This window comes from Aythya marila (genome assembly GCF_965140915.1).
Source record: "Aythya marila genome assembly, chromosome: 3".
Lineage (NCBI taxonomy): Eukaryota > Metazoa > Chordata > Aves > Anseriformes > Anatidae > Aythya > Aythya marila.
This window is the reverse complement of record NC_139044.1, coordinates 47,131,978-47,153,310: the sequence shown is the minus strand read 5'-3', so window position 1 is coordinate 47,153,310 and position 21,333 is coordinate 47,131,978. Positions and strand designations below refer to the sequence as shown.

The 21,333-nt window shown below is 35.4% G+C and overlaps 1 protein-coding gene across 9 annotated transcripts in view; it reads left to right on the top strand.

Moving 5' to 3' along the window:
- The window catches only part of QKI (QKI, KH domain containing RNA binding), a 160,995-nt gene that overhangs the window by 78,981 nt on the left and 60,681 nt on the right, over positions 1 to 21,333 (top strand). For 6 of the 9 annotated variants that reach the window (XM_082757508.1, XM_082757510.1, XM_082757514.1 and 3 more), the window contains exon 4: positions 9,008 to 9,058. The exons of the other annotated variants lie outside the window; for them this stretch is intronic. In XM_082757508.1, the coding sequence (XP_082613634.1) occupies positions 9,008 to 9,058 (51 nt within the window). The remainder of the gene's footprint in view (positions 1 to 9,007; positions 9,059 to 21,333) is intronic. 9 annotated transcript variants of the gene reach the window in all.

Genomic DNA, 21,333 nt, shown 5'->3' with positions numbered 1-21,333 from the left:
GAAACAAACTTGAACCGATCTGTTCTGGAAGGAAAATTTATCAGTGGCTGAATGTCTGATGCTAGACTAATTGGCCAAAAATGTGAAACAGTAAGTAAAAAGGAGTAATTACTGTAACAGCTTCAAAGTGTGTACACTAATTTTTTTTTTTTAAGATCTCGGTGAATATGACTATGGAAATACATGATAATTTAACTGGAACTTCAGAGCTTGAACTGTTAGGTGAATCAAGGTAACTTGCAATAAATCAGATTCATTAGTTGTGCCCAATTATTGCAGGCAACCAAGCTTGTTGAGAAGACATACTTAATGGTTAGCAGTACTGATACGTAGACCCAGATACAGACTTAGAATTAAATGGCAACAAATGATTTACAGGTACACCACCACCTTATAAAAAGCTGTTTAAAGTATGTGAAACTTGAAAGTTTTTCGCGTTTCCTTGAAAATCCAAACAGAATCACTGGTTGAAGGGGAGAAAGCTAACTTCTATTTGTTACTGGAATTCAGTAATCTGATGGCCAGACTGCACTGAGAAGTCAGTTGGGGGAGGGTAACAAAAGAGGTTTTAATTGGGGGATTTTATCATGGTTTACAGAAAGAAAACAGTAGATGGCTTTGCTTAGATGATATCTCAGAAATAGCATGTTTTTATAGTAGTCTGCTTTTCTTTTGAAGGAAATGCTTGTTTCTAGCTGTATTAAGTCATGAAATCCATGGAATTATTTAATTGCATTTAATTAACAGCAAATTTTTTCACATGACTATGGAATTTAACTTTCTTCAGGTAATTCATAAGGTCAATAAATGTAGACTTTCCTTCTCTACCCAACTCCACTTTCATACTAAGTAAAGGGTGATAAGCCTTAAAGAAAAATATGATAAGGTGTTTTATAATCTTGACATTTGAAGTGGAATGATCTCTGACCATTTCATTAACTGTTTTTCCAATTTCCGCTTTTTGCACTGTAAAAAAAAAAAAAAAAAGCAGAATGTGAATTTGAGATGCATTTAGATTAGTGGAATTATTTCTTAGAGTTGCAGTGCAGCAATATGACTGAGTGAGCTCATCCATGTAGGATTAGGTTCTGCAGTGATTAGATAGCTTCCCATGATCAGATATGCTTGTTGAAAGGTAGTTTCACTTTTTAGGTGAGTGTTGCAACCCACACTGTCCAGTCACAGATAGTCTTTCTAATATCACAGCTAGTTTCTTTAAAGTTCCTTAAACTTCTTGTGTGTAGTATCAAGTCCTAACTTCAGATAAAGTTGAGGAGTATGTTCTTCTGGAATGAATCATCTTAAATGGACACTGTAGTTTTTCTTTGCTGTAAAGAAAATAATAGGCCTATCTGATCTTTCTGTTTAAATTGTTCAGATTACATTTCATTGTCTTCGGTCACTTGAAAATAATTTGCCAACATTTTCTGTGCATTTTCCTTATATTGCAGTTAAGATTATACATTCGAATTTTATTTTTTGGGGGGAAGTATTTCATGTGTTTTAGTGCAATTTCCTATGTCGATCTACAGAGTTTCAAAGTAATGTTGCTATATTCAGTTTTGAATAGGCATTAATCTACTGTATTATTTTATAATCTCTATATCCATCTCTTTTTGCAGAGAGGAAAATTACTGTGTTGCAATTATTTGTAGTTTTAAAATGGGGGAAAGTAAAGAAATTTTTTTTACTTCAGTGATTGCCATTCCTAGACCCTTTTTGCCTGAGTGTGCTTTCCCATTCTTTTTAGGATTTGTAGTCTTTTTTGAGAGGAATTTCTGTATATCTAATTGTCATAGAGTGCTGTTTCTCTGTCAGTTTTTAAGTCCATTATACACACTGCTTCTCTTTGGGATCCTAATAATTTTGTTTATGCAAACTTAGTGGATTATGTTTCCATTATTGGACAAAGAAGGCTGTCAATGAATTTTAAACTTAGAATTAACTGAAACAGACACTAGGCTTCTACGACTGAATTGAAATTCTCATTTTGAAGTCTACTAACTCTTTTTCCATTTGAAAAATGCCATCTAAATTGAACAAATAATTTTCTGTACCCACCCGATCTAATATTCCGGAATTTCATTTTAACTTGGATAAAAATTTGTGTTTGAGTAGCAAAATCTCTGTAACCTTTGAAGAAACTAAAATTTCTTCTTAAGAAGTTTCAGGACATGAAAAATCTAAAAGCTGTGAAATGGCTTCCTCTTCGAGTAGCCCTCTAGAATAATACTGTTTGTTAAGCATCCTGGTCACAGAATTTATGTGCAACATGAGGAAAATTCAGACCTCTTGTCTCCTCCTGCCACTGTAACATGAATTGATGGTACTTGTTGTTTGCAAAATAAAACTACTAAACATACCTTTTCTTTCTTGATGAAAACAGTGCTGCAGAAAACATGTCATAAAACTTGTTTTTATTGCAAATGTACCAATGAATCATAGTTTCCTACAGGCTTGGATTCTGCCTATGTAAAATCAATGACTAAAACACTGAAAATGTGAACAATTATTTATTTACGGTTGGAGTGTCTCTCACATTTGTACATGAACCTTTTAGGTACATAACAATGTACCCGTATGCATCTTGTATTTGAGGTATTCTCTGTGCTGAGGATTTTCTGGGCACAACTATGTAACATTGTAACATAGTGATGATATTAATGTTCTCCTTCTCTTTTCTTAACCATTTCAACACTCAAGACAAGAATGTTTTTCTTTAGGGGTAAAAATTCAAAACTTATAGAAATAAAAAAAAAAAATTACAATTAAAGTGTAAGGATTACACATCCTCAAGCCTAAGGATTTTTTAAGATAGGCTTTTGGGTGATTTGGAATTACCTTCAAGAAAATGTGAAGAATCCATCTAGAAACAAACTTTAATTACATGTATTAACTGAGTCAAGTTATGATGACCTTGGCAATGCTCTAAACCAATTTGCAGTGATTACTGTCAGAGTGGTTCTTCTTCTGTTGAAAAGTAATGGCCTATGATGTATTGGAGGCCAGATTAGATCATCCTAATGATTCTTTCTAGTCAAAGACTTTGAAATTGGAAAAAATTGTAGTTGTAGTTCAGATTAGGTATAAAAGCGTGATAACTGTAATAGGTACTGAATAAAATTTCAGTAGTCAAATAGAACAATTTGAATTATTTGAAGAACAAATAATTAATTTATCAATTGTTTTTTATAAATCACCGAGACTTTTAGTCTTCCTATACATGAAGGAAGCGTATACTTCTGAAATGTATAAAAATTCTACAGTTAGGTTCATTTTTTTTCCTACGCTTTGCTTTGTAGAGTTTCCCACCCTTTATGCATATACTCAGATACGCTAAAATTAAAAGAGTTTATTGGTGAGAATCAACCTAAAATTTTGGAGCTCCAGTATGGTGTGACTCCATGTACTCTCAGAGAACCCAAAATTTTAATTGAGTAGAATATTAGTATATGAAGTTGTCTTGCTTTGGTCATTCTGGATGAGGCCCTCTATAGCAGCTATTGCCTGAATATAAGGACAACATTCAAAAACAAACCTTAACAATTAGAGTACTGGGCTTTTGTTACACATCTGGTTACTGGCCTTAAGAATTTAGTTCAGAAAAACTTCTTAATTTAGGTAGGCTTAACACGTTTTTTGGAGGTTTTTTGATTGTTTTAAGAAAAAAATTAAGGTATACTCAGCTGTGCAACAAATTCATCTTCATGGATTTTAAAGACAAAAAGGAAGCCTAGTCTAATAGCCATCAGAAATGAAATTCTGCAGCAAGTTTTATCAGACCTGAGAGATCAGGTGAGAACGATGTGTTGTTTCCACAAAATAGTGACAGTGGTAGCAGAAGGCATATTTTCCACCGTAAATGCTGATTATATGCAATTTTTACAAATACATTTTGTGTAATAATAAACAGTTCCTTGCTTTCCACAAGTGAGAAAAGTCATTTTCATAAATATCAAAATAGATATTTTACCAATTCTTTGAATTCCAGTCTCTTCACTCTGTCTTCATGTCAGAAGACACAGTAGTTCTAGTGGTGAGAGTATGTAATTACTTGGAGGTGGGGATGAACGTTAGGACATACAGAGCTTCCAAAATTTACGGTATCCTGGGATGTCTTAGTGAAGGGGACTGTGTGGTTATGTCTACATACCACAGAAATGCTTATCCCCTTATTCCCTAAGGGAAGTACTTGAATCATACAAATAAGCTTACACAGAGTTGTGTATCAGTTAATTTCTGTGCCTGGACTTTCACATGTGCTTACTCAGTGTTACTTCAGCTGCTCTTAGGATTCCCAGGGAATATATACAGTGCAAACTTCATTTCTTAGTTTGAGGAAAAGGTGTTAAAATTGTGTTCCTTTGTCTTATATGTATGTATATTGGGAAAAACTGTTTTCATGCCTGTGTTTTTGAATCTGTGTGTAGTAAAATTTTTAAGTACTGATCATTTATCAGATTCAAGAGTTAGTTTGTTGTTTCAATTATTAACTCTGAAGATACCATCTCCCATCTAAAATGGGAAGTGTTTTAGAACTCTAATATGTAAGTTGTTCTACATGTTGTATTATGCTAGAGAAAGTTGTTAAAACAGCTTATATTTTATATATATATATATAAGTGCCCAGATAAAAACTTAATTTCACAGCTAATGATTAATCTCTGTGAGATGAGCTACTTGTGTTCTCTTACCGTCTGTCGACACAAGTAGAGATGCAGCCTGAAGTCTTCAGTACTATAAAACTGAAATCACATTTCACAGGAAAAGGCAGAGAAAAATAATGATTTAACAAGTAATCACTTAACAAATTTACCAATAAATTATACTTTACAATGTAACAACTTGAAAAGATCAAAATATACTAGTGTATTTGCTGTTCTGCACTTTTCTGTTTCAATGAATTATTATTTGCATATCTGAATACTTTGAATTGATGCCACAACTCTTCTAGCCGGTGGATTTCCTGTGCTCTCATAACTGCAATTTGGATATTAGGATGGCTGTTGAAGAGATACAGAGATCTAGACAGTATTTTTACACACACAGTCTTTCTCTGTCTTTTTCTTCAAGGCTTGTTAAAATTAAGTCATGCCTGGCTGACTGTTGTGATTCTTCAACAAGCAGCATTGATTGACCCTGTAAGTTCATGCTCACCTCCAAGGTTCGTTCATGCTGGCAAGAGTTAGGAAAGCATTCTTAGCCTTTCCAGCCAGTTTGCAAATCCACACTTACTTTACACAGTAAGGTTCTGTGTGTATATATGACAGTAATCCAGGGTTGGTTTTCAGCTATTCGAATAACATGACAATAGTTCTGTGGCTTAACTGATTTGATTCTTCCTTCATTGCCAAATTAGAAACATGATCCAATTTTATATTTACAGGACATGATACTGCACTTTGACCATTTCATAAAACATTTCTCATCTTGCTTTGAGATGTCTCAAAGATGACAGCTTTTTTTGTGGGTTCTTTGTTCATCTGTTGATTTATCTGTGTATCTTATCCTGTACATCACTTTCAACTTCTTTGTAGAAAACATGCTGTGCCTGCTTGTTACGTGGCATACATTATATCTGCATTATATCCATTTCTTCCTGGAGCTTGAATGCTGGTGTATTAAGTGGTTGTATATTGTCTATGCTCAGTTTAGTGGCTAAAATTTTATTGCCATTTCAGACTTCTTCATCCACATGAAGAGAAGGATGATGATCTGTTTACAAAAGTAAGATACCTTAGCCCTACATGCAGGGTAGGGATTGGGGGTGGGACAGGGAGGAAATACATGCGTGTGGCTGAACACATGAATTGTACTTAAAACTTTGTTTTGACTCTCGTGGATTGCTACTGTAGTTTATTAAATGGTTAAAACATACTCTATTAACGGGAAAAATGTCTGCTTTTTTCCCTGATTTCTCCAAATGTTCTTAGTAAAGGCTCTTTTCTGTATGAGACTGTATGGTTTTGTAGCAAGAGTTTGAGTATGTGGTATAGGTATTGTTTCTAAGTTATAGCAGAAGAGAAATATCTTTTAGATTACTGTGGAGAAAAACTATATAGGTAGAGCATTGAAACTGATCTTAGAGAGACTTCCATCTGGATCAGTTGGCTCTGGGGACGTTTTATCGATCGGGAGTAGCCTTATAGCTCCTGTAGCTTTTCATTTTTTTCGGTCCTCTGTGTTCAATGCGTTGTGTGCAGTAGTTGCTTAAGGGGGTTATTGTGATAAATAGCTGCATGGGTAGGAGCTGTTGCACAGTAAAAGGGGTATTAAAAACGTTACTTTAAAAGGTTGGATATTTTGACGTCACTGGTTTGTTTGGTAATCTTAAAAAGAATACAATATATGTATTTTTTAAAGTTGGTTGCATAGTAGATGTTGAAATACTCACATATGTCCTTGAATCAGAATTGAATTCAAATGATCTTTACTTAAATTTTGTCGAATGATACACTGAAGAGGGTTACACACTCTTAAGCAGAGTAATTCCTGAGCTATTCATATTATTAGTCCTCAAGGAAACAATATTCTTGCTATCACAAATTACTGAAGTTCTTCCATGAGTGGTATGGCATTGGAATTGATTTGATGGTCAGTTCCCATTCAAAGTCTTAAGATTCTTGTTCCTGCTGTTTCATGTACATTCTTGAGAGGCAACTGAGTTCACTGGTTTCTGAATTGCCTCCCTGAGCAGTTGTTTAAGCAGTGGCTCAGCACAGGGGAAGTAGCAGAGTTAGGACTGCTCTTGTAATTGAGAAGTAATGAGATTACTCGAAGAGGTAAACTTCAGCCTCAGGTTCCATGACATGAGATGCATGAGTGACTACATTTTACTTCAACTTCTAGTTTATTTCCCCATTAAATCACCCAATAAATTAGGATTTAGATGAAGAGGATTCTTGTTCAATGGAGAGGTGGAAACAATATAATTTTGTGGATATTGTATCATTTTGTGGATATTTTTCTTCTGAGTCTTGAGAAAAGAATCTTGTGTATTCTGGAATCTTACACTTTGTAAAGCTCTAAGCTACTCATATGAGGCAAGCTTGATTTTCTCACTTTCAGCTTAACAGAAAATAAATTATTAGAAAGTATTTATAATTTAGGTGGATTTTTTTTTTAATTCCATCCTTGCTTATAGTTCATCTTTCTGTTAAAATAAAAACAGAAACAAACAAATAGTGAATTCTCCGCTGCAGAGATTTCATTCAATGCTTGTACTGTTTCAGTTGGGACTTGCAGCTTGTTGCAGCTGGAGAATTATAATTTTTGTTTCTATTACACAGAGCTAAGTTGGGGAACAGACCTAGGGTAAAGACACCCAGGTCTTTGGCCAGCTCTGGTTTGGAACACATGCTATCTTAGCAAATCTTGTGCATCAGTGCTGTTCCCGAAAGCAGTGTTTATAGAACTGTAGCTTCTGTCACCAGGTGCTCTAATCTGAGTATATCAAAATAAAATACTCTTTTGTCAGAGAAAGATGATGAGGCTGACTAATTCTAAAGCAGTTCAGCAAGATCACATTCCATGTACATCAAGATGAGGAGCTTTAGCAAGTTCACGGATTTGATTTAGCTTCAGACATTGACTACTACCCAACATTGGTTGAGGGTAGTTTATCAAACTGAAATAAGTTAAAGACAGCATAATTTATAGCTGGATTTTAAGTATGTATTTTAATGTACTTAGATGTATTATGTTTCATATATTTAGGCATCCTTCTTTATGATTACATGTTTTTCATAAACAATGTTATTAACTTCACTATTTAAAATAAAAATTGGATTTCATGCCTTTTCCCCTCTCAAAGATTGAAATTATGTAGCTGAGGAGTGAATGGAAGGAATGGAAGGGGCTAAAACTGGTTTTTGAATGGAATCAGTGGTGTTGTCTCTCCTTATGTGATCCTCTTTTTTCAATGAATAAAACATGTAAAAGTACCTACAACCATGTAAATTTTCATTTCTAAGAAAAGCTGCTTTTAAGAAAAGTTAGGATGCATCTGTTTTAAAAAGTATTGACGCCTGTACCTTTCTGCAATATGGTAACACGTCATATATGTTAATGTAGACAAAGCTCACAGCAAAAAAGGCTTGTCCCTCAACTTGCTCCAATCCCTTCTCCCTGCATTCTCACCTTTAGCTATGATGGCTGTCTCAACAGCAACAGGTATTAGAATATGTTATCCTTCTTGCTTATTTGCATCTGGCATTAATAATAATAACAATCACTATTTTACAAATTAGTATCTTGCTATCAGGTGAAATTCACTATTATTTTTTTTTTTTTTAGAAAAATGGTTGCAGCTTTTATGGTAGCTATATCGTAGCATATGTACAGACTGTATGTTACAGACATACTAATAGTGGATGAGGTAGACATGTTGGGCTACCTTTAGTGGCTAGCTGGCTCATGATTTGTTTTTTTCATTCTTTGTTTTTTTTCTGTCTCTGCAAAGCACTTCTAAAAATTGTGTTTTTGCTTATTTTGCTGTTCACAACATGAAGAGGCTCTGAAAATGACTTGAACTTTTTTTTTCCCTGATTGCTTTTTATCTTATAAATTTAAGCTGTATCTCAATTGAATTTGTAGGGGGAGTAACTTATTTTTTAATAGCATAACTGATGTTAGTTTATAAAAATGGTGTGCAAATCACCAGTGGTGTCTGTGCAGGAGTATTTAACACAGACCCTTTTCAGAGTTACCGGTTGCTCAGATGAAGTAGGATTTCAAGGGACTGGGAGGGGCAGGAAGGGGGAAGACTGAAGTTTGTTTTTTTTTTGAGACTTAACTTCTGTTGAATGTTGCATTGTTTTCACTTAACTAGGTTGTCTTACAGCTTATTGTGGTTTCTTGGGATATCAGTCTCAAGTGTAAACAAGAAGGAATAAAATGTATCCATCACAGGATAAAATAAAAACGCTAATCCCAGCCCTTCATGCCTCTATTAAACATCGTAAAGAAGCAAAATAGGGCACATGCCCAATTTTTTTTTGCTTTTCAGGTCTCCTTTAAGAGCAGAGACAACCATGATCCAGCAGTTATGGAGGTAGAGGCAAGTAAATGTTTTACTTACTGTAAACATTCCACTAAGTATGTGCAAGTCAACTACAACGTGAGGAGACCCTGGTTGATAAAGAACCTCAACCCTCCCTTCACCAGATGATGAATTTGCTTTGTATTCTTGGTGAGAGGAAAAATAGATTTAACCTTTTATTGCTTATTGACAGATTTCACTTCAGTTGCATACTATGAAATACCTAGCTGGTGTAAAAACACACCAGTTGGTATTACTAAGTCTTTTTATGATAATAGGTTCCAAAGAAAAAACCCTTCGCTAATTTTCCTCATAGTGATTTTCTTCTTTAAAGGAAAAAAAATAATCAGTGACTACCTCCAACTGCTGGCGTTCAAATCAGCTCTTCAGAATTCTCTCTTAAAGAAATTCAACAACCTCTTATGCACTTGGTCTAAACCTGTAATTATTTCCATGCTGGGGACATTTCTGAGACCTTATGTTGAGTGTCTCCTGAAGGTATTGCTCCTGCTCTTAAAGCAGGTATTCTGTTGTTTTCTGAAAGTTGTATTGGAGGTTCAGGAAGGAACTATGCAGCTGTATTGCTGACATATTAAAAAACAGTCAGCCTCTGAGTGCTAGTGCTCATCAGAAAATCTGACTCCTTCAAGTATGTCAGGCTGCAGTCCTAGTACTGCTCTTACAACAATTATTTAAGTCAATACTTTCTGTCCAGTGCTGTTCATGCAGCCCTGGTTAGGAATATTTTCTCCCTTCTGACAGTTACTGGTGATGTAAATGACTATAATGAGATGCTTTGGTGCTAAACCAGCAGAATACTAAAGCTGGGAACTTTTCCTGTTGTTTTTGAGTGACATGAACTGGATCACAAGCACTTGGGTGTGTCAAGGTCAGACCAGCAGCACTGACTTAAAATAGCTTAAACTATTGAGAAACTGCATACTTCTAGGTGAAGTCTTCAAATTCAGATTGCTTTTGAATTAGTTGAGTTAGGTGACTGGCATCTTGGTATGTTGTGTAGCTGTTGTTGTTAATATCTTTAAATAATCAATGTTCTGGGGTACCCAAATCAGTTTCTGGACACACCAAACATGGAACATACAGGCTTGAAGTGTGTTCTGTCCACCACTAATAAATGTTTTGCTGGGTTCAGTTTTGTTACTTAAGATGCAGACGTTTGAAACACAACAGGACTTTCTGACCATGAACCATACTAGATGGATGCTTACAGAGAGCTGGGAGGCAAAGTTGTGGAGTTGTACATTTGGGTTTTAGTTCTCTGAAATATCAGTGCTGTTTTAGGGGAGGAAGGGCTGGAGTTTTTCAATGTTCTCAGCATCTTTTTCCTATTTAGAAGTAGTTCATTTGTGATGTGTCTGAACTCTTCAGTCATAATTCAGTGCAAAGATCAAAGTGTAACAGCTAATACTTAAGGATGTTTTGAATTTCTCGGCAGCATACAATTGTCTCATGGAAGATATTAATGACAAAGGAGCATGCTGACACTGTTCATTTTTAGCTCACTTCTTTGAATGCTTTGTAAAGAACCTTTAAATTTAGGAATCTAGTTATTTCTTGGACTTTACTCTTCTTTACTCATCAACAAAAATACAGAATTTGCACGGTTTCATAACAATAGGGGATTATGTCTATCTGGGGCAGTTTTACTCAATTTATCTTTAGCAGTGAGGGGGGGAAATGTGCTGTTGCATGTTACAGGGCTACAGTGAGGACAGGAAAAGCTAGATCTGTTCTGTTAATCTGGGAGTGTGGTTCAGTGGGAGAGCTAATCTGGTTTGACAGCTTGCTGCCACTGAGTGTGGATAGTCAAGTCTTCCTTGCATTGCTTCAGTGCTTAGCCAGCACCTTGGTTAGCTATTGTAGCTTCCTAAATTGACTGAAATAATAATGATTAATAATGATTAGTAGTAGTTTTTGCTTCTTAATAAGCTGTATTGACCCAAAAGTGTGGTCAAATTAATACCTGTGCCAGTTTGAAGAAGGAGAGAAGGGGAAAAGGATGTGGCTGTGTGGTTAGTAAGTAGGAGGTCAGCACCTGTTGGTTGGCAGAAAATCTGATTGTGTTGTCTGTTGCTGAATTGCATTTTGATCAAAGAGATTGTGCTTGTGCCTTCCTGATATTGAGGAAATGTTTAGAATGAGGGAAGCCACCTTTCTTCTAACTCTCTAGGATGAGAGCAGAGTGTGTGGTTATGTTTGTGCTCAGTTCATATGCTATACTGTGTTATTTTCTAAGATGGATGAAACCTTTGTAGAACACAAAAAAACATGTACATAATGTCCTTTTCTTCCTGGCCTTTGGCTTACTACAGGCTTTTGTCATTCAGTAGTATATTAATTTAAATTATTAAACTTTTGGGCTTATTTTTCTTTGGGGGCAGGTAAGCATGTATAATGGATATTCTGACAAAATAGAAGATGCATTTGAAACTTAACTTCAGAAGAGTAGAAGCAATTACTTTATTTTTGTAATAAATTAGTGCCTGTTTCTGTTGATGCTCTGGAATCTATTGAAATTATTCACTTTAAGTGCCTTTGCACTTGGTTAACTCGTCAAGGATTTGCCTTTATTTTTATGGCTTCGTACTGTAATGGTGTTCTGTGTGGTTCTTGTCTCCCTCCAGTTCCTGTGTTTGTGTGTTGAGATCATTTGATCTAGTAGTTCTATTTTATTTTGAGGAATCAACTTTAATTCATTAAGTTAATACTTACTGTTAATTCTGTACTCGGTGACAAATTTGGGGAGTCTTCTGTTTTCTTTGTCACATTGAGATTTCATTGTTCTAATAGCAATTAGCTGTGATTTGTTTACTTTGCATTAGTATTTTATTATTTTTTTTTGCTTTCTTCTTGACCTGGTTATTTGTTTACAAATAAATTTGTTTATTTGTTAATGAAAAGAATGGAACTATCTCAGGAGAGAGTAAACTGAGAACCAAAGTTATTTAAATACAGACTTGTATAATCACTAAGATTAAATTATTTTACTTCTAGAATAAACTTCCTGATTTAAAAAAATTGCAAAAAAATGATAAAATGCAAGTTTAGAGTTAATATTAAGTATGTTAAACTTTTTCTGAACAGTACCTTTTTATATAGCATTTAGAAATGTTATATAAAATGCTTTGTGCTTTGTTCCACTTAGCACCGCAAAAGTGAACTGACTGTGGGTCCCTCTTGATGAAAAGTACAATAAATTATGGACAACAGCATTATGCAGTATTTATCCACTGCTTAACAGCATTACTGTAATACAAGTCTAAAGCAGACGATACAAAGCTCACATAGCCCATTCCTTAAAAAACAACAAGGAACTCAGAAAAACAGCTTAAATGTGAAAGTAATTTTGTTGAGAACATTTTAATTATTGGGTGAGTTTTTAGATGCAGAGCAAATCAATTAGTATATAAATGGGTTAAAGTGACTCTGAAATTTAGCTCTTTAGTTGACTTTAACTGTAAGGAACCTCCTACCCTGTTTGGACAGCACAATACACTTATTAACAGAACATATTCAGGATGTAACATAGTGTCTGTTTAACAGCAGTATTCTATGGAAAATGAGTTTGTAACGTCAGTCAACCAATTGGATTGTTTTTCTCCAAAAGTCCCATTTTCCTGAAGAAGAAGTCAGGCTTTCCTCAAAGCAAACCACTATTTAAGCAGTAGGATGAGAATCACAGCCAGTAATCTGCTCAGCAGTATCTTGTCATTAAGATAAAGCCTGTCTGCAATCGTTTCATGAGGACAGCTGAGTGCAGAATTAACTCTGAGCATCACTTCTGGTCTCACCCCTGTCTAGTCCAAAATGCAAGGCATTCTCGTGATGTTTCTTTAAATGTGAAAATTCCAGAACTTAGTACTGCAGAAGAAATCACTGTGTGAAGAAATGAGAGAGCATGAATAACTGAGTGGCATGTTAATTATTATCATTCTGTTAGTACAAAGCACTCCTAAGTGATTATAAAAGTTTTTTTTTTTAAAAAGTCTTACATAATAGGGTAGTATTAACGCTGCTGCATGATGGGTATGGAAACGGGGATAGTGAAACCCAGCTGATGTTCTCTGTGTACGTTTTAAAAGAAATGTTGGGATTGTAAAAACAAATTAAAAGATGGTAGAATTAAGATTGCTTATTACGATCTTTTTGTGCAAATGAACTTTTTTTTTTTTTTTTGAAGTTCATCACTATACCATGAATGGTTTTAGTTTTTAAATAAATAGGATGTTAATTTCTCAGGTGAGCAACTGAGATTCAGTAATTGTCAATGAAAATTTTGATTGCTTTGGATGATTAAGATGAGGTGAATGGAAACTGAGTTTTCAGATTACTTGGCACGTAAGTAGAAACATATGCAAAATAGCTTTTAACATTGAGCAATACTTGAACCCAGCACATCTAGAGAGTATTATGCCTGGGAGAGCATGGGGCTCCCTCATCCTTCTGCCTGTTGCGAGTGGCTTGCTGCCTCCTGCTGCAGGCAGGCTGTGCCTCTGCTTGAAGGTGTGACTGACAGCTGGCAGCTTCCCACAAGGGGATATTCCTGTGCCCTCCTTTGTGCTCTGTCTGCTGCTTCTGGGATGTGTCACTGAGCCAGTTCAACTTGCTAAGCAGGCAGAAACTTAATCTGACAGCGGTAGTTTGCTGCTGTGTTGAACTGGCCCTGGAAGGGCTTAGAGCTTTTGCCTAGTGCAAAGAAGAGGGAAGAAACCTTCCACAGAAGAAAACAACAAAAATAATAAAAAAAAAAAATAGTTACAAGTTGTGATTTAGAAAAGTTTTTCTCAGCTTCACTACAAAATATCAGTGTTCAAGTTCATAAGCACAGACACTGCATCTGAAGTTTGCAATATTTATTTAAGGAACATATTATGAAAGTGTTTGCCGTATGGTTAGCACCACATTTCCTTGTTGGCATAAGAGGTGATTTGAATCTAATTGTCAGGATACAATTCAGCTGCCTAGATGCTTGAGAATCTTCTTGCCATCCCTGCTGGAAGCAGGAGTGATTCAGCCACCTGCTCCATTACACATCTTTGAGGAATTCTTCAGGGCAGATTCATCCCAAGAGTAGAAATAAGAAAAATGATAGATGTAATCATATCAAAACTGGTACCCCATTTTTCATTAAGGAATGTTTGTTTCATATTTTTGCATTTTTTTTAAAAAAAACTTCAGAGTATGAACAGTTTCTTTATGGCTCAGAAAGCTGTTGGAAACTAGTATCTAGCTCTTTTCTTTTGGCTCCTAAAATTAGTAAAGCAAGCAACGTGTTGGTATAAAGTTGTTCATTATAAGTCTTCTGATTTTAAAGGTAAGGTAACTTTCTTATGGTCTTCAACAGAGGTCAAGAGAAAAGTTTTCCTTCTGATTTTTTTAAAAAATTTTGGCTGTTCTGAAAGTAGTTCAGTGCAATTTTGTAACCATATCTCAAACTTTTCTATTATATTGAGGGTTAAGAGGTGGTACTTTCAATTTTCATGGCACACTGAGGTTAAATTAACATGCCCAGTCTGAATTTCTGTTAAAAATGTTCTGTAGCAACATCCTTGTATACCTTTGTGCAAAGATCTGGAGTGAGCAAAATTTTACTTTTCTTGCTAAAAGTTAAGAAGTTCCTGGAAAGTTTTTAAGGAGGTTTAGCAATCAGGTATTATTGTAAAATGTTAACAGCATGAGAATGTGGGTAGGAGTAGTTCTCTTTTCTAGAAGTGCATAATTATTTTGTTACTCAAGTAAATGAGGGTTTGACATGACTGTCATGTCATTTTATAACATTGTCTTCACAGTATAATCCCTTAAGCCCTTCACCAAGGTTTATGCAGAGGAATCCCTACTGATATTAGCGATACAAGTAGGTATTAGGAGATGAATGAGATTTTTCAGTGTTTTTCAATTAGTGTCTTTTATGTCTTATCTTTGAGGAACCAGTGGAAGCCAAAGAGACAAATGGGTTAGATTTAGGGTTGGATTTTCAAGCAGAGGCTGAGTCACTGGACTCTGGAAGTGACAGACAAATTGAGATTATGGAAGCAGAGATGTAGGCATGTTAGCATTAAAACATTGGTTGTAAGCAGTTCTATTTATTGTCATAGCTTCAAAAGGTCAATTTGCTAATACATTTTTTCTTTTCATATTTCTTTCTCCTTCTTTTACAGTGCTGTAAATTCAGTTTGAAGTAGAAGAAAATCAGTCATTTCTAATTCTTTTAAAAAAATACATAAAATAATGTTGCTTCATCTGTTTCTTAGCCTTTTGACATGAATGAGTGAAAAATTGGTGGAATTCTTGCTTTGACTATTCAGGAGTAGCATCTGAAGAAAAGCAAAGTACTGTTCTGTCATTTCTTGACCTTCATGGTTTGATCAACATTGTTTCTGTGTGGAGCTGTCACGAAAGAGCTGGAGCTCTAGGATGTTTGTGTGAGGATGAGCTTAATGGAGAAACTGATCAATTTAGCACTGAGCTCAAATTATTGAGGAGGGGAGTACTCATGCATTGACCAGATTTGCTATGCAAATCAGCAATCAAAGCTAAGCAAGACAGAGAGGAAATAAAACAAGGATTAGAGAGAAAAAAATGGTTGAAGTTCAGTAAAGACAGATGCCACAATAATCTGCGGTAGTTATTTTTAATGAAAGTACGCGATAGTACTTCAGAAGAGGAAGGCGTATGTTGAAAATGTAAAATTATACTGACAATGTAAGAGCTGATCATGTTCTCCATTGAATACAAAAATATCATTTGTTTTGTGTGTATATATATATGTGTGTATATATATATATATATTTGCTTTTACTGGGGCTGGTGAGTAGTGCTACATTGATTGCACCATTGAAGATTCAGTAGCTGTAAATGGCAGTCCAATTTTGCTTTCTAGTATGCACTTTAGCAGAGTTCTAGGCACCTTGGTAAGTTTTCTTGTAGAATAGAGACGTAAATTATAGTTAAGCAGAAATTTTTGTTAGGGTGGTAGTTTGATGCTTGAATCTACCTAAATCAAAGTTTACTGTTTACTTATTTATATTGTACAGGACTTCTAATGAGCCTTTTCAGGAACATAGTGATGATAGTACTCCAAACGATATGTTTAAAAATGAAGATAGAAATGGAACAATAGTCCCAATCAGAAAATCCACCATAGCAAGGGTGTGCCTTGGTGTGCTAGTCTTCTTCCTGAGCAGAAATACAATTGTCGATTAAAATGTAATACAATTAGAGGAATGATTAAGTAAAAACTGTGATTTGTAAGAATCTTAATATACTTTAAAAACATATTTATTATTATATGTTGATAATACTTTAAAAAATAACTTCTTGGGATGTAGGGGGGAATAACTGGTTCATAACTAGAATATTTTTTGATATGTTGTCTTTTTTTTTTTTTTTTTTAACATCCTGTCAATTATTGGTAGAATAAAACGCTCCTGACTAGGTTAAGTTTGCTACTTCATGGTGATTTTAAATATCAGTATTAAAAATTGCATTCCTCTCTTCAACACACATACGCAAACACTGTGTTTATGCTGTATGCATTTTGCATGCTAAATTCTCACTAAATTGTCCCATATCCCCGAGGATATGCATACATTCCAAACTTCTTACTTTCATCCCCAAAAAGAGAAATCAATGTAAAATAATTCAGCACAATTTCAAGATAATGTTAATTGTGCCCATTCTTAAAATCGCTGCTTCCATATATAGCTCTTATTGTTTTTGATGAAAGTAAGAAAACATAGTAGTTTGAAATCAGGGCAAAACCTAAAACCAAAAATTCTATTAATGCAACAGAGCTCAGTTTATGGAGAAAAATAAAATTTGAGCTCTAAAAGCTAGAGAATGTTTCTGTGAAAATGGAATACTTGCTGGTGTCTTGAAGTCCTGAAGGCAGATACCTTGTTTTGGAATTCAGATCACAATGACTTATGAAGGAAAACCAAATCACTGAATATTGAACATTGCAAACGTACGTTACTTACCCAAATTAATTATTGTTGAAAGAAAAAATTTATATTTGGTTATTTAATTCACTTTTGAAGTGGAAAGGGTTTGCCCTTGTTTTCCTCATACATAAAATGGTCTGCCATTGGGGGGAGAAATTGGATGAAAAGCTTGACGTGAGAGGTCATAAATAATTTGGGTAAAGGAGCTGAAACTATATTTTTTCATCTTTTCAGTACAGAGGAGACAAAAGTGCAATGAGCACTATTAAAAATTGCTACTAGCCTGTTGCTGTCCATCAGCTTTATTTCACATTAGGTTGAAAGCTGCAATGTCTTAAAAATCAGAATAAGGAGAGGCATGGAGATTCCATATTTCTAGAAGATTATGGTCATAAGTCCCTTCTGGGTAAGTTGGGCTTGGTGGTGTTTGCAGTGTTGTCTTACAATAATTCAGTTGGGTTGAATCCAGTTGGGTTGTTTGCTGAGGAAATGGTCCTTTACATACGACTTGTGTATGTAAAGGAAACCCAAGAGTATCACTCTATATTAACCCTAACTGATTAGAAAAACTTTGCATGTTTACTATACTCCTTTGAATTTTAAACTGCTGTTGGGGTGATAATGTGTGTTCTTTGAGGCCTATAAACAAGACTGTAAAGCTGTGAAGAACCAAGTGACTCCTCTGTAATGACAGGACTGCGTGAGTCACTAACTCTGCTACTTAAATGTATAAAATTAGCTACAGCTTCCATGTAGAATCCTCAGATCCATTGCAATTTTCTCCAACTTTTATACGAATTATATGTTCTTGATAGTATCTGTGTAAGGAACCAAGAGTGTTTCAGCTTCAGATAGCTGTAGCTTATAAAACTGGTATGCTGCTTCACCAGTTTGCTACCCTGCTTGCAAGAGATGTGGGAGGTGTCGAAGTTAGGATACAAAGGCATAGACAGATCTTCTATGCAAAGTGCCAGTTGTAACACTGTTTTTGGAGTTTGCTGTTTTGACACTGATTCTGTGTGTAACATGTCTGTGGGTTTGTTTCATACACCTACCCTCTCTATTGTTGGTAAGTGCCCATTTTGATGAGGCTGCATGGTTCGATGGTCTAGGGAAGTGACCAGTCTCACAGTAGCTAGGAAAAAAAAAAAAAACTTGGGCAAACATAAGGAAAAGAAAATAAAGTCAATTGTAAGGGGACCCCTCTGTTCCTTTTTCCTGGATTATAATGGCTGTATCATTACGGCCTGACACTCACCATCATTTCAGCACCTTAAGATAAGTGAATGGTTGGAGGAGGTAGTTTCATATCTGTGAAATAAAGGGAAAAGGCTCATGCTTCTTTTTTTTCATTGGTGTCTTGATTTTAGATTGGCTAAGCTGTCATGCAAAATTGTATCCTAAGTTAATGTTAATAATTAATCATCCTAAAATCGTAACAGGCTCCAGTTCTATCAAGAGTTTCTGTTGCACTTGACAGTACAGCTCATTCCACAGATCCTTGCCATTGTTTTTCACAGCACCACAACTTTTGAGACAAACAGGGAGGAAGAATATACTGAAGAGTGCACTTGTTGCCTGTTTCACAGCAGATTACCCTTTGGAGCACGAAGTTTTCTGCTAGCTCACACAGTTCTTGTACAGCTAGAAAGATGCAGAGCAGCAGTGGTTGGAGAGTGCTGGCTTGGTCATCAAGGCTTCCTCTCTGGTCGGCAGACAGTCATTACTGGAGCAGCTCAGTTGTGTCATGAAGCCACAGCTTTAAAAAGATCGAGTGTGGTATTTTGTGCATGTAGGAACCAGTTTGATTGCAGAGCAGATCTGAACTTGGGGAATGCACTTGGTTTGAATTTTGTTGAGCACCACGTCTGTGTCAAGGCTCAGAGAGACCTAGGACAGAATCCTAGTCTATGCGTTTAAATATTAGGTTGTTTCATGACATTGTGATATTTTTAAAGTACTTAGAATATTTTTAGGTAATGGCCTTTAACAGTGTTTGACAGATACTGGCTAGTTTAATGAGATGGAAGATACCTGCTTTTTAATCCAGAATTGTCTTGAAGGGGGCCTACTGTAGAAGAATGATGGATAATTAAAAAGACATAATAATACTAACTTGTCTGCCATTCAAGTTAACAGTGAGTATGTGACTGCATTCATTTAAGCAAATAATCTTTTGCTTCTTTCTGAGAGAGCTTCCATCAGAATTTTTAGACATGAAGTTACTGTTCTCCTTGGCCAGGTGTTCCTCCTTCAGTATTTCTTTTGTTACATTATGTTTTTCAGCAGCTTTCTGCTTTTGAACTGCCATCATTAGAAACTCAGTAGGAGCAAAAGTCTATGTTAATTTGCCTGACTGTAACTGCACAATTAAAGCAGTTTATCAGCAGGGGTTAGGACAATCAGTGTGTTCCGATGCTTCATGTTATAAAAATTACTTCTGTTGTTCAAACAGATACTGTAATTAGTGCATCATTTTCAACTGGTTTTCTGCAGGGCTGGCTTGGAGTTTCATCTGATGAAAACCTAAGTGCTGATTTCATATGCAGGCATCTTCTAAAGTAACAACTTGACTGAAATATTAATGTCAGGAGTATATCATACAAGTACACATCTTTATACAGGTTTGGAGTGGGGTGTTGTTTTTTGTTGTTTTTTTTTCAGGGTATTTTTTGTTCACCAGTCCTATCAAGATTTACTCATTTACTGACAAAATCAGAGGAGAAAGAGAAAGGCTATTAGGTGGACCTCCATGTTTGTAAATATAATTATTATTACATGCTAGCATATAATACCTTGCTTTTATGTATATGAACAAGTTGCTTCATGTCAGATAATAAAGGTAAGAGTATTACATGGGCTTACAAGTAATGAGCTTTCACATGGAATAGATTCATCAGAATGGTGAGCTCGTCTTTAAGTCACACTTTAACTGTTCAAAATACGCTCCCTCATTCTCCACCTCCCTGAATTATAGCACTGACCTGCTGTTGACACTCAGTAGCCTAGTTCCTAATGATCTTACTCAACTTACTTGTCCATCAGAAAATGGGGGGGGGAGTGGGAGCATGTTGGCTTGGCTCTTTGGCATGGTGCTGGGGCCAGCCCCAGTGGAGGGAGCAAGAGAAACCCCCTGGTAAGGGGAGTGAACCTTTTGAAGATGTTAGGTTGGTCACAGAAGGACGTAAGGCAACAGTAGATGATATAAATGATTTTTGTTTTGCATGGGCTAGAGCTCTCATGAATACTTATCAGCTGACATGGAGTGACTTTCATATCTGATGCTTCTAAGTATTTATTCTTATTTACTTCTACGTATTTATTTCTTGCATAATGTTATAAAAACCATCTGTCTTCTGAATGTTCATTTTCAATGATCTCTTTAAAAAAAGCTCCAAAAATGAAGTGCTGTATATGAGGTTGGCAGAAAAAAATATTACAGTGTTGGACAACATAAGAACAACAAGTCTTGTGGCCCTGAAGGGTTGGGACTAATGAGTAGGTTAGGGAAAAAATTCTTCTTAGATTGCTCTGGCTTGGTTTTACCAGTTTGACTGTGTTGACAAAAGCTCATTAAATAACGCGTAATCGGTACAGAGTGGTTGAGCAGTGTTACTCTGCTGAATGACTCATTAATTTAAACCTAACGTTGCATGGCTATAATGCATATTAACTCTTAAAAATACGAAAACTAGAGCAAGACTAGAATTCTCTCACAATGAATGAGCTTACTGATTTGTCCATTTTATGTTAATTTAACTTCTGTTTTAAAATTGCTTTCAATCAACATGTGAACATTTTTGTACGTTCACACAGTTTCTTTTTCTGTTTTTCCAGTTATTTTTAAAACATGTATTTGTGAAAGTTTTCATTATGGAACAAAAACCTTCCTCTAGAACTAACTGTCAGTTGTAATGTACCCATTGCATAATTTATTAGTCAAAATATGGTGTGGTAATTAATTGTACTAGATAGCTAAACTTCTCTCTACATCTTACTACCTTTGTTCAACTGTGAGAAGCGGTTGAGTGATTGGACTGACTCTTACATCTTAGAATAATTGTAATTAAACTTCTGAGAATGTCACTGAATTAAACCTTGCATGGTTTAAAGGAATAACGCTATTCTGATGCCTTTTAATTTTAGCGTTCAATTTGACATTGCATGCAAACATTGTTCAGTTGTGCTTTAGTTTTTCCATATTCTTTTTTGTAAGTCAGTAGGGAGAGCAGCTTGTTGTAATTAAATTGTGTTTTTACCATCCAATAATCTGTTGCTTCAGGAGAAGTGAGGATACTGAGGTACATTCTCAACATTCCCCTGTGCTAG